Source organism: Scomber japonicus, chromosome 17, assembly GCF_027409825.1.
Source record: "Scomber japonicus isolate fScoJap1 chromosome 17, fScoJap1.pri, whole genome shotgun sequence".
Taxonomy (NCBI): domain Eukaryota; kingdom Metazoa; phylum Chordata; class Actinopteri; order Scombriformes; family Scombridae; genus Scomber; species Scomber japonicus.
The window spans coordinates 13,323,594-13,337,853 of record NC_070594.1 but is presented as its reverse complement, the minus strand read 5'-3'; the positions used below and the strand labels follow the sequence as shown (position 1 = coordinate 13,337,853).

General features: G+C 39.1%; 1 protein-coding gene across 1 annotated transcript in view; it reads left to right on the top strand.

The window, feature by feature from the left end:
- Positions 1 to 14,260, top strand: part of pak5 (p21 protein (Cdc42/Rac)-activated kinase 5) — a 36,397-nt gene that overhangs the window by 21,949 nt on the left and 188 nt on the right. The window contains exons 3-9 of the mRNA XM_053336577.1: positions 4,180 to 4,389; positions 5,001 to 5,142; positions 5,247 to 5,401; positions 6,545 to 6,678; positions 10,772 to 10,898; positions 11,409 to 11,534; positions 11,645 to 11,779. Of these exons, the coding sequence (XP_053192552.1) occupies positions 4,180 to 4,389; positions 5,001 to 5,142; positions 5,247 to 5,401; positions 6,545 to 6,678; positions 10,772 to 10,898; positions 11,409 to 11,534; positions 11,645 to 11,779 (1,029 nt within the window). The remainder of the gene's footprint in view (positions 1 to 4,179; positions 4,390 to 5,000; positions 5,143 to 5,246; positions 5,402 to 6,544; positions 6,679 to 10,771; positions 10,899 to 11,408; positions 11,535 to 11,644; positions 11,780 to 14,260) is intronic.

The window sequence follows — 14,260 nt, the reverse complement described above, 5'->3', positions numbered from 1 at the left end:
CTATTTTTGTCTTTCACCTATGAACATAATTGGGACAGGGACTTTGACAGTGTTTACTCTAAACTCCAGAGAGAATTGTTAAGGCTACCAAATTACAGTGACTGTCTGAGAAACATGGTTTAACTCAAGACTCCATACACCACTGACAAGAAATATTACACAGATATATTCCCACATGTGCCTCCTTTCCACCTGCAGTCTCTTTAAAACATTTAGTCCTTTTACTCTTTGTCTCTGCTCAGTCTCTCTCTCTCTATGTTTCTAGTTGTCTCTCATTGTCTCTTTATACATTTCTTCTGGACCTCCTGCCAAATAGATGTTGACATCTGATAATCTACTCTTCCTCAAAGGAAGCAGGCTGTCACATCCAGAATTGCCTGTCTTTAGTAGCCACTGTCTCCGCACACGGATTAATTAATGGTAACTCTGACCATCACTCAGATAACTCTGAAGTACAGAGAGTTGCAGACTACACAAAGAGAGGCATAGAGGAAAATAAAGAATAAAGAAAGAAGTAAGAGGCAGATATATACTGTTGCAGGAATAAAGTGACAAAAAGGAAAGACAAATGAAATCTCAGAACTAGATTAAATCAGAGTAGACATAATTAAACCAGGATTGGCACAGAACTTCTTATAATGTGTTACATTTACATTAACAAATGCCTCTTTTTAGTGAAACCAAATGATATTGAGCAGTAACGGCAAAGACTAGGGAAAAATGCAACGAATAAAAAGAGGATTACACAAAATCTTGGTGTCAAACTTGGGTCATTTTACGCAAATCTTGCTCTGTGCAAAAGCTTTTTGCACTACCAGCAAACAACACAATGATTTGTGACTTTGGTCACAGAGGAGGAAATCACAATAATTATGAAAAGATGAGATAAAGGCATTGATACATGTAATCTCATCACATCTTTCCTGATCAGCCTGATCAGAGGACTCGCACAGTGAAATGCCACTCATGTTTTTAACACAGAAGATTGCAAGATTGTATGATTAGATATACTATTACTTATAGCTGTAACAGACAATTACAATTGTGGTTACCTGTGATATTAGTTTGGTGAGTCAAAGAGAAAAGTTGCTTTTATTAGATTGCAATTAAATATCTTCTGGGCAGACTTAAATTTATGACCATCTGCACAGGAAAGGTGTAAGATTTTATGTTATGCAAATGATGCCCAGGGGCTATCTACAGTATTCTGTATGCAGATAACATGCTAGACAAAGATATCAATCTATGGCTGTTCACAGTCACAGTCAACAGTATCGCAGTGTAACCAAAAACAAGTAGATCTCAAGGTGATGATGAAGGTTATGTGCAAATTCTGACACACCCTATGAGGATAAAATACACTCAGCAGATAAATACAGAGAAATTTTGAGTATTGATAGATTGAGTAAAATTGCACATGATGCCAAGTTTTGCAGTTTTATTTTGTGTATTAAAGACCTGCAGTGTGGAGCAGTGGGAAGGATTGGGACATGCCTTCACACAGACTCCACAGACGAGAGCAAACAACCCATCTATGCATTAGTGGCTCTGTAATACAACCATATAGTCAGTGCTACCTTTATACCAATATTACTGTACATAACTACAATCGGTCCAATAGAAGAAAGCATCAGAATATCTTACACAGTAGCAGGGGGCAAAATATGACAGGGTTAAGACACAGAGAGCGTGGTCAATCTGTAAGGTGCTCTCTTTTTCTTTATATTACTCTCCAAAGCTTTCAGTGCTCCATTAGGCCCGTTACCCAGGAGTCTCCAGCACTATCAACAGCTCCCCACCAGCCCTCCTTAACAGACAGCGAGTCCAGTAGCTGAGACGAAAACTGGGTTTGCTGATGTAGATCCCAGGGTGCCTTGATGAAAAACCATTTAACCTGCATGCTTCTGTATATAGCTACTCATACAAAAAAACAGCTACGGAGAATGCAAAAGAAGCAGGATTGGAAGTGATGCCAGAGAAGGTCATTTTCCGTACATATACTTTCTGAGATGTGTGTAAGAGGAACATTTGCTCTCCCACAGATATACAGTACTTGCAGGAAATGTCCACAAAGCTAAAAATGATAACATATATTAACTTCACTGGACTTTATTTGCTCGCTTGATGATATTTGATTTGATGTAGGATGTGTTGTTAAGTGAAATTTGAAATCAAGTGGAATACAGGCTGTAGTGAAGTGCTGGCAGAGGAGTCAATGCACCCTAATTTCCCTTGTGATGTTTGGAGACTTTGCAGCATTGGTAAGGAAAAAACAAGGAGTCATCTGGCAGCTTAAGAATCACTATTCTTTTCGGCTCATGGACCTTGTAACAAATCCACCCCTCTCTCTCCTCTCTCATTCTCTGCCTTTTCTTCTCTTTCCCTCATTCAGCCCACACACACCACTGAAGTAAATCCTTCTTTTTCCCCGCTGTTGTTGGGAGCCGGTGGGGATGTAACAGTAGACAGCACAGAGACTTGGCCACACACAGACACACAAAGAGACAAACATACACACACACTCTCTCTCTCTCTCTCTCTCTCTCTCTCTCTCTCTCTCTCTCTCTCTCTCTCTCTCTCTCTCTCTCTCTCTCTCTCTCTCTCTCTCTCACTTTCTTTCTCTCTCTCCCTCTCTTTCTTTCTCTCTCTCTCTCTCCCCCTCTCTCTCTCTCTCTTCCTTCCTCTCTCTTTCTCTGTTTTGTGGCGAGTGTGAGCTCAATGCCGCAGCTCTCGGTGACAAATTGATGTTGCGGCACTTTCCATTTCTGCAGCCTTAGCATAAAACTGGCCGAACGATGTTCCACCGTGGAATTCAATTTCACAGTTGAGTTAGGTTGTTGATTACCCTGCCAAACTCAGATTAATGCGCGTTTAACCAACATGGATCAGGAGACCCTTGGCTGACAGCCAGCCAGCGGTGCCGGCCAACGATAGGGGGGTGCGAGACTGGGTTGTCCCAGCAGCACCTCCCCTCCTCCCCACACCTGCTGGAGGGTGATTGATTAAAAGAGTTCACACCATGTAATTATACACCATCCCAACACATCAGGGATCCTCCTCCTGCCCTGTCTGTGCACGTGTGTATTTGTGTGTGTCTCTTTTTGTAGTAGGAAAAGAGCACAAAGAGGGGAATAAATAAAAGGAAAGAGAAAGAGTTTATATTATCCTCTCAGTCTCTTGTGAATTTATGAGAAAAAAAAACATGCTATATAAAGAGCATTTTCAGGAGGTGTGGCAAAGGTAATTTAATTTAGCCTTTGCAAGATGGCGGTAGCTTGATCCATTACTGTCAGTACATTAGTTTGTGTATAGTCCACCCTGTACTATTGATATTTAGCCTGAACACTGTCATCTTCAACTTTGATGGATGAATGGAATTCATTAAAGTTGAAAAGATTTAATCTATTTCACATAACTTTTTTGTAGCAGTCCATCAGATATCACATATGCCAAAAAGGATTTAATACCTTTTTCCTCCTCTTTTCTATTTTAAATGATGTAATGTGGTAATTTCTCAGAGGGAAATATTCAACCCAAAAAATTGACATAATATTATTATGACTTCAAAGCATCAAAACTGAAAAATAACCACTGCAGTGCTGTAGTAGGAGGGGCATCACATATGGTTTTGAGAGTCTTTTCAAAGTTTGTGTGTCTGCAGTAGGCATATTATGAGTCAGATCTGTTTAGCTGAGTCATACAAGCCAGCTTTTGATAGGTCTCTCTGCACTAAACTCTACAGTCTCACTGTGTATGTTCTGTTCATACTAGTACTAATGTACCCAAACTACTTTAAAAGTATTTCCATGATCCTAAAGAAGAGGTGTGTCCCAGATCTTGATGTTCCCTCGGCCCCTGGTTGATGAATGGAGTAGTTGTGGAGCGTTGCAGGGAGCTAATGATAAAGTATGGTCCCTGTCCGGTGGACTAAATGTCCTTCATTAGATCTGTCTAGGGTTAATGTACCTGCAGACATACCTGGAAGTAAAGCTGGCGGTTTCTAGTTGACACCAAGGGACGGAGTTTGTGGTCATACATTTGTATGGAAGGGTTTTCTTTTTTTTGTGAATCTATGTTGAATCACTAATAACTTCTTACCAAATTTAACTGTGACAGTATCTTAACAACTAGTAGAAAAGCTGAACTTATTCACATAACTGTCCTTGTGCTCTCCTTCAGGGTGACTACGAGCGTTCATCACGTGACGGCAGTCCCCAGATTACGGGTGGTGACACCTACCCCCGAGGGCCTCTTAAGCTACCTCAGAGCCACACCAAGCCACCGGGCTACCCCCCAGTGCACCTGCCCTACCCACCTGTCTTTCACCATTACAAACCCTCGCCCTACCATCATCCCCCCTCCCAGCCCAGCCCACCATACACCCCCCAGGTACAGTATGTTCACATATACAAATGATGAAAGTTGCCCCACACAGGATTCAGAGGGTTGATAACAATTTAACAGCTTAACCTTTTGTAGAACTGGAAGGTTCAGTATTAAACTTAATTCTTGTTCATATAGATTTAACAGAAAAATTGCACATAAGAGACCTAACAAAAACCTCATATCTCCATATTATTTTCCATGTTCAACTCAAAATATATATATATATATTTATATATATATATATCTTTTTTCATGTTATGTCATGATGTTTTGCAATTCACTGTAGTTTAGTTGAATTGTTGTGCATTAAATTAACTTGAAGTGATCACAGGGAGATTCTTAATAATACTTCTCCTTCAAAAGAGGGAAACCTGCTGAGTGGAGACTTTCCACTTCAACATGGTACCTGACTGGAAAGACTTTTCCAGTTCCAAATGATCACTGACGAAAGCCAAACTAGACTAATTTGAATTTTTGGACTGTTGTCAGCTCAAAACTCTCTATAAAATAGAGGAGTTTTCCCCAAAAACAATAAACTGAGTAAAATATGATTACTTTTTATAGCCTCTTTCTGTTTTTCTCTCATTCTGGGCATGTGTGTGCTTTCCACTCAGGGGGCCTACTCACAACCTTCATCACCCTACATCCCCCCGGGAGCCTACCCACCACCTTCCTGGGGGTCCAGTTCTGACACTCAGCCCTCCAGGGTGTCTCATGAGCAGTTCAGAGCTGCACTTCAACTGGTGGTCAACCCAGGTGACAAACTGATAATGAAAATGAAAACAACAGAGAACTATCTGACATAAACACTTATATTTTTTTCTGGCGTTGCATCAAAACTGAACTGTGTTTTCCATCAGGTGACCCTCGGGAATATCTGGACAGCTTTATCAAAATTGGAGAGGGCTCCACGGGTATCGTGTGCATTGCCAGCGAGAAACACAGTGGCAAGCAGGTGGCAGTGAAGAAGATGGACCTCAGGAAACAGCAGAGGAGAGAGCTGCTCTTTAATGAGGTGTGAAAGACTGACAGAGATGCTCTGTTACTGCAATATAGTTATATTCAGATTATACACATCTAAAGCAGTACACTGCCAACTAACTTCTCTGTTATTAGTTCATACAAAAATAAAAGGAAATATGGTTTTGAGATGTGTTTAATAGAGTAATTATGGATTTGATTGCTACTTTAAATCAGGCACAAACCTCCAACATGTGTTAACATTGGTCACTGTTTTTTGATTGATCAAACAAGTAGGAATAGTACATAGTAGCAGAGATGAAACTGGTTTAAATAACATCATTAAATATGGTGCATTTTGTGCCAAATTAATAAACAATAGATCTTACACTGAAACAGTAGCTTGCCACCTCTCTTATTAATGATACAGTACAACATGAGTTTGGATTGCCTCTATTTTTCTGACATATATCCATGGAAATCAAACCACTAATGAATTTTTACACCCATAATTGCATTTATATACTGAAAATTAAGTACTGTGCATGCCGAAAACCCTAGGCAGGAAATTTATTCATAGCTGTTTCTATCTACAGTATGATAACTATTGAAAAATGAGCTCTATACCGCTTTCATATTATTTGCAGTCGCATTGAATTGAATCATAATTGCAGACAAACTTTATGATTGCTTGTGTTGCAAAAATGTTTTCCACCATCAAGCAATATTGCACTGATTCTATTTTGGGTGTGTGTATTTGTGTGTGTGTGTCTGTATGTGTGTGTGTAGGAGAGAAAAGGAGAGTTGGACAAGGCATGACTGCATGTATGAACACACATGTGTACAGATGTGAAGCAGTGGGTGTTCAGTTTGGGACTAATTTGCTTCATGTAATCCTATTAATTTCTGAATGTAATCCTTTTATAGTTAAGCCTCCAGAACATGTGCAAATGAGACAAAGGAAAGTTTAATTAATAAATAATTTTAATTAAATAAAATTAAATGAAATAAATATTCAATTCAATTTTGCTCATATTACACATGCAGTATTAGTATCTGAGTATATAACTTAAAGGCCAATATTTGTGATATCTCTGCATCAGTCCAATAAAAACACAGCATTTCCCTTGACTTGAAATAGAAATTGAACAATATATAATGAAAGAGGTTTCTCTGTCTCTCTTTTTGTGTGTTTTAGGTGGTAATCATGAGGGACTACCATCATGAAAATGTTGTGGACATGTACAACAGCTACTTGGTGGGAGATGAACTGTGGGTCGTCATGGAGTTTCTTGAGGGCGGCGCACTCACGGACATTGTGACTCATACCAGGTAACCAATCACCTCCTTTGAAGAGAGTAACTCACACATTAGAATGCCAAATATACCAAAAACTCTGTAGATACAGCAGAGGAAAATACCAAAAATGTAATTAAATTAATCAAAGAAACACAAAATCAAATGAATAAAAGAGTTTTAAGAAGGGAAGCAAAGTGTGAGTATAAATTATCTCAGGACAAAGGCTGGAACATAGGGAAATAAAATGGGAACCCAGGACACTCCATGCTTTAAAAGTATTTAGTAAGATCTTAAAATGTTTTAATATAACTATATTTTTAGCTTTTTCATTTAACAACATGCACAAGAGACATCACACATATGACAGCAGTAAACATCAACAGTATCATAAATTGGAATAATTAATTATAAGTGACAATGATAATAGGATAATAAAGCAGGGTGCAGCATGGAAGCAGGGGAAATTAATAATAACAATAATAATACAATGTTAAAAATGAAAGTAGGTAAATAAAAAGAGAGTGAATAGCACTGATTAAAAAAATGATAAATTAATCAATAAATAATGTACAAAAGGAGGGATCAGAACATATGTAGCATTAAGGCTAATGTCGGCCTAAATCTATTATATCTGGGATCCATAAAACATAGACAGAGCTCCCCTGTTGTGGACATCAGTTTCTAGAAATTGGCATTGAGGTGCGCCTGAGGAAGGAGTCTTTGAACTTTCTTGACAACATTTTGAATCCGAAAATATTGGTAGAAAGTGTACAGAAGGTTGGACACAATCACCTCTGGCTTTACTCTGAAATTTAGAGTGAAAGACTTGTGAGATCCATGCCTACTGAGGAGAGGGTGCTGACTTGATTTAAAGAGCTGGTAATGTGGAAAACAAGAGAAATTAGCTTTGTGATGGCTTAAGGTAGTGATGGGGGGCATTCCTGTGATTTACAATTACTCACCTTGGTCTTATTATTACTTATTTAGAAATTTTAAATTCATATCTCCATAGCTAGCGGCATTGAGATGGAACCCATTAGTATGTCACACCAGAAAGTCAAATCAAATATGCAGGAAACTTTAACATGAGACCACAGCTGCCCAATGCTACGCTGACATGTAACTTCTGTAGTCAGAGCTGAGGCAGAGCCATTTCCAGATGTTAACCAAAGCAGAACACAAGAAGAATGCTATAGCTAAGCTAACAGACAGAGTGGTATCAATCTTATCACCTAACTCAGCAAGAAAGAGGATAAGTGTTGCCAAAATGTCAAACTGTTCCTTTATAACCCTAACAACTGTGTTTAGACTGGATGCAGGAGGGTTGTAAAGGGTAATAAAAGCCAATGTAGATTTAATAAGGGAAAAGCTAATGTAATAACAATCATATACATCCCAGAAATTAGGCCACTGCTTTGTGTGTGTCAATCGTGAGTGTTTGTGTCTGTGTGTGAGTTGTGGTGAATAAATTAGCCTTGAATGTTTATTCAAATGCTGAAACAGACAGCAAGAGCAGTTTTATGCAAGAAGGCTCATTTTTATTTGAGAATGTCTGTATGTCTGAATACAATTGACATTCAAGTGATGACATTAAACCAACAAGCAAAGATACTGTACCATCGTAAGGTGATCGTTCGCTCCCCACCTCAAACTTCACCCAGTGACGTTGAAAGATGGAAGATTTCACAAAATGACCAAGACAAATAAGCAGCTTTGATAGTTTTAGGATTGTTGTTCTCCAACTTTTCCTAATTGCATCTCTGTTGTTGAGTCGTGTTTCTAAGCTGCCGCCTCATTGTTTTAAGCTTACTTCGTGCTTGGTGTTTAATTACAGTCATTTGCGTGGAGTGTCAGCATTAGCGTTGCGCGGTGTCGGATGCTAATAACACGCTTTGGTGAGGCTGAGCACCGCTGCTGCCATGAAGTATTTTGAACAGTCTCCCACACAGATGTTGGCCTGTTTGTGTGTGTGTGTGTGTGTATGTGTGTGTGTGTGTGTGTGTGTGTGAGAGTTTTTCAGTATGCATATGAGTGCTTGTAGAGGTACTAATGGAAATAAACACGATATTATTGGTCACACATGTTCTCTCTTTTCTCTTTTTTCTCTTTATCACAATCTGTCAAGCAAAACACACACAGTGACCCAAAATGAGTTGGATGAATTTCAAGTAAAAGTAAATTTATATGTTTCAAACAAAAGTCAAATTGACACCTTGAAAACTGTCAACCAATTAGAACAACTAAACAAAATGAAGAGGAAAAAACATGTTTCTGGAATACATACTGGCTAGATATCATCATTAAGTTTTGCGGGGTGAGTAACCATACAAACTGACCACTTGGTGTAATTATTAGAAATGATATCCAAGATAATGACAATCTGTTGAATACAGCAGCATGTTTTTTTTTTCTTGATGATTTCAGCCATACAGTATTTGTCCAGGTGAAAGCTTTGTGCTATTTCTGTTAAGCCTTTTGTTGTGGAAATAACTGCTGCCTGCCTCACGTTGTGCAAGGCTCATCAGCTTGCTGGGCTGTTGGCAGCAAACGCACACACTGAAATACGTAAACACAGAAACACACATGGCTAATGCACACAAGCGAGTCAGCAGTGGCAGAATGGGCATCTCTGTTTCTGAACTAATTCAAATTTCAATTATACTTTAGAGTTTGTTAAGGAGCTGCACTTCACTGAGATTTTATCCAGTGTAACTGCAAAAGTATAGGTGTGTGTGTGGATAAATGCCTGCATGTGTGTGTACACATTTGTGTGTGTGTGTGTGTGCGTAGGTGTGTTTGTAATTTTCCTCCCCTTGACAACCTTTACAGGCTCATTAAAACTGTTTTTCGCTTTGTGTTTGAGACAATTTTCTGTTTCAGTGATCCTGTTTTTCTGTTAGTTTGTGTTTGTTCATTTGTTTGTGTGACGGATGGCGGGGGTGGGGTAAAACGGGGGGTTGGGGGTAGAAAGAGGTGAATTGCTTTTGCGTACACCTATCTATCCCATTCACTGTGAGTTAGCCGGTTGTTTTTCCATTAGCAGAAGGTTCATTTATCTCGTGATTGTAAATGTATACGTGTGACAATAAAATTTGCTGCAATCCGTATCGGGAGGTGTGTTTGTATATCTATATCTGTGTGTGTGTGTGTGTGTGTGCGTGTGCGTGTGCGTGCGTGTGTGTGTGAGTGACCTGGGGTTGTTTGTCATAATGACAAGTTTGTAAGCAGAGTCATAAGTGAGAGAGGTGTGTGTGATGGAAAAAGTTAAGGCATACATGATTGTGTTTGTACATATACGTATACCTATACATATACTGCATGTATGTGTGTCAGATTGATCTATGCTTGCAAATGACAGTGTCTCTATTTATATACATGTACACATACACACACACAGACACACATGCGCGCACACACACACACACACACACACACACACACACACACACACACACACACACATACTCACAACATAGGCCTGGCCAGCTGGGTCTAGATGTTAATGTTCAGTGGAGCTGTGAGTTTCTGCGTGAGCTCAGTCAGACGCACTGCATCGCGCCTTCTCTCCATATGGGACCCTCCTGCCTGCTCTGCACATCACAGCTACAGCCGCTGCAGGCTACAGGGAGATATTTTCAAACTGGATTCTGCTCCATCTCAGTTGTGTTGGACTCTTTAGGATTAGAGCAAATTCTGTAGCTGAACTTATCATTAGCCTAATAAACAATGATTTTTGTACATTTTAATTTCCACATGTAAAAAGTGTGTTACTTGAAAAAAAGAAAACCTACCTTTACCTTTCAAACAGTTCACCACAGAGAAAGAAAATATAGAAAAAATATAGGACACAAATAGATTTCTATTTGAATAAATAAAAGAAAGAAAGGAAAAAAAAATTAGGCAAGAGGCATGAGTAGTACATGGCTATTAAAAAAATGAATGCAACAATGCCATAGTGACCTCTAAAACATCTTGTATTTTCCTTTATTTTAGTGTGGGTTTTTTTGTATACCGTCAGCTTTACATTTTCCTCTTTCAGTGTGTCAAATATTGTACTACATCTTCTGCTACTTTCACAGTCATTGCTAACAAATGTTTGTTTGTGTGTGTGTGTGTGTCCTCACAGGATGAATGAGGAGCAGATCGCTACAGTGTGTTTGTCGGTGCTGAGGGCTCTGTCATACCTGCACACACAGGGCGTCATCCACCGTGACATCAAGAGTGACTCCATTCTGCTGACCAGTGATGGCAGGGTAAGGGCACATGATGAGTGTATGTGTGTGTGTTTAGAGGTGATATCCATTCACACTTGGTTCTTTGTGATGTTATTAATCCAGAAGATCCCAGTTTAAACAGAGCAACCCCAGGTTTCACAAATGTTAAAATAATTTCTGTCACTTGTTATTTTACTGTCTCTCTCTCACACACACACACACACACACACACACACACACTGACTGACCTTCTCCATGGATGCCAGTCTTGCCACTTGTCAACAGCCAGTGCTGAAACTCATCATCATCAATTACCACTCGTGCCCCAGTAATTAAATCCTGCCTAATGCCTTCTAACGAGCTGATAAGACATGATTAATTGAAGCATAATTAACCACTAATACGGGAGATTAGTGTCTTCTATAAAAGCTCTTCATCACAATGGGTCAGTGCACTTCTTGACATCAAACACAGAGGTTCTGAACTAGTACAATCTCTACTGTATGTCCCGTGAAAACTGAAGGCTGCGTGGTGTTTGTGTGTTTGCAGATCAAGCTATCAGACTTTGGCTTTTGTGCCCAAGTTTCCAAAGAGGTACCCAAAAGGAAATCCCTTGTGGGCACGCCCTACTGGATGGCACCAGAGGTCATCTCTAGACTACCTTATGGGACTGAGGTGAGGACCACACACACATGGATTAATTTCACTCTGCGCCAAGCATTAAATACTGAAGGGAGAGACATAGCCCTTTACTGTACTGACTGAATGTTGTGGTGTATGTCCAGGTCGATATCTGGTCTTTAGGCATCATGGTGATTGAGATGGTTGATGGAGAGCCACCTTATTTTAACGAGCCCCCTCTGCAGGCCATGAGGAGGATAAGAGATAACCTGCCCCCACGGCTAAAAGAGTCACACAAGGTAAGAAAGACCTCTGAAGATAAAGATGCACAACTTTATTGATGGATCATTCCAGAAATTATTGTTATAGTGATAACAATGTGCTGAGGTATTTAAGTCTGTCACTACATAAACAGGGTGGCCGCGGGTCCTTAAAAAGTCTTAAAAAGTCGTAAATCAATTTTCATGAAAATAAGGCCTTAAAAAGTATTAAATTGTCTTAAATTCAGATTGCTTGGGTCTTAAATATTTGAGTCTCGTCGCCGCGAAAATGCGGGCAATCTGTTTTGTTAGGTCGAATATTTTTTCTCCGGTGCTGCGTTGTGCTGCGTTGTCTATGGTTAGGTCAGAGCGTAGTCTACTGCGCAGCTCGTATTGCGCAGCTCTTGATGGCGTAGGGTAAAGCATCTACAGGTGGGCCTAATTCAGCACTGATAGCCACTCGACTTAAACATGGGGAAATGCAAGTTCAATCACAAATGGCTAGACAGGAATGAATACTCTTGGTTACGATCGGTGCCTGGCAGTGTGTATTCAGGGCCTGAATTTCAGCGCGGGATTGCGGGTATTGCGCACAATTTAATTGATTCCCGCAAATCCAACACTTATAATGCGGGAAATTTCCGCACACATTTACAGCGATGTATTAATGTTCAACCAACGTCTGCAGCGGGCCGGAACCGCTGTGTCCGACTGTCCCTAGGCTGCGACCCTGAACACACCTGTAGCTCTCTGCACCTCCCGCTAGCATAACACAGACAAGCTAACAGTGATATTAAGTTTAAAGAACAAACACAGACCGCTGGTTAAAACATAAATCTACATCATCTGAGGAAGAACCTGCTCAGAAAAAAACAGCGGAGCCCGCAAAACTAATGAAAACAGCTCCATGTGATGTCACCATTAACAACGTTAATCCTCAGACAGGTAACTGTGACGTTACTATACACTATGCTGTGGTGCTGCGCGTTTTATCAGCTGATGTTACAAAACGTCAATTTTAAGTCACTCAGAGGTTTCTCATTCAACAGACCTTAAGAGAGAGAGTGAGGCATTCAACAAAAAACATGACGCTACTGAAGCTGAATATAACTACTTAACTGTATAATACTAGATAACTTGTAATATAGTTCAGAGAATAAGTTAACTACATAAAATAGACTCACTGGCTTCCAATCTAATTTAATCCAATACAGCAGCTCTGCTATAAATTCTACATTTATGAAGTTTATACATTTTTTGACAAGAAGGTGAAAATTCAGCTTTATGTTCATTATTGAGAGATTAGGGTGCATTATATTGAAAGGTGTTCCTAATATTTTGTCCACTCCATTAACATACATGAGGAGTCACACCACCACCACTTAGTACAGCCGCAGTAATTTAATTTAGGACAGTGATGACATTTTTGTGATCTTTTTGCATGACACACATTTAGCCGATGTTCTTAAACTCAACCGTCATTTGTCATTTTACCGTACTGTCAGTGTGTTTACTTGGAAATATTACTGTATTTCCATCGTACGTTTGGTCTTAAATTTCATTTAGAAGTGGTATTAAAAGGTCTTAAAAAGTCTTAAATTTAACTTGTTTATACCTGTATACACCCTGATAAACAAATCTAGTACAGTTGCACTAAATGACCTGCATTAATGTTGACATAAACATTTGGACTGCCACATCAATGATCTGTGTATCTGGTCATCTCACTGCACTGGGAGTTTCAGCTGGAACAACAAAATAATTCAGTAATTTGTGGCATTTTTTCTACCATGCATTTGAATTTTAGAGTTAACCTTAAATGATAACCTTTCATAGGCACTTCCTTGATAATTTGGATAATAATCATTACGTATACTATAGGTTAATGACAGTATAGGTAGATATTATGCCCATTGGTTGTAATATTGATATACTGTAATAGTATGATACATAGTATAACTATGTATATTGCACTTTTATAAAACATACAGTTACAAAGTACGGTACTTTATCCTAAGATATTAAAACAACATTGAACACCAAACATTATATAATTTCTGAGAATGAAACCAAGTACCCTGTAAAGGAAGAATATTATATTAGTATTCACATTTTTTTAAATAGCTTATGTAAAATGAATGACTACTGTTATTCTCTTTAGCCTGACCTGTATTTGGACTGTTTAGCAAATGTTAGCATGCTAACACGCCAAGCTAAAATGGTAAACATGGTCAACGTTCTAAATGTCAAAATGTTAGCATTTAGCTCAAAGGACCTCTGTGCCAAAGTAGCTTCACAGAGACACTGGCATGGTTGTAGGCTCTTAGTCTTGTCCCCATGAGTCTGGTTTCTAATGGCTTTAAAATACACACTACATGTACTTATTAGTTTAGTATCTATGAAGAAGGTCCTAGACAGAGGTTTAAATCATGGTTCTACCATTTTCAACCCATATATAATAATGCCATTCTTGCATATATTTATGTAAGCAGTAGATGTTTTACAATCAATAACATCATG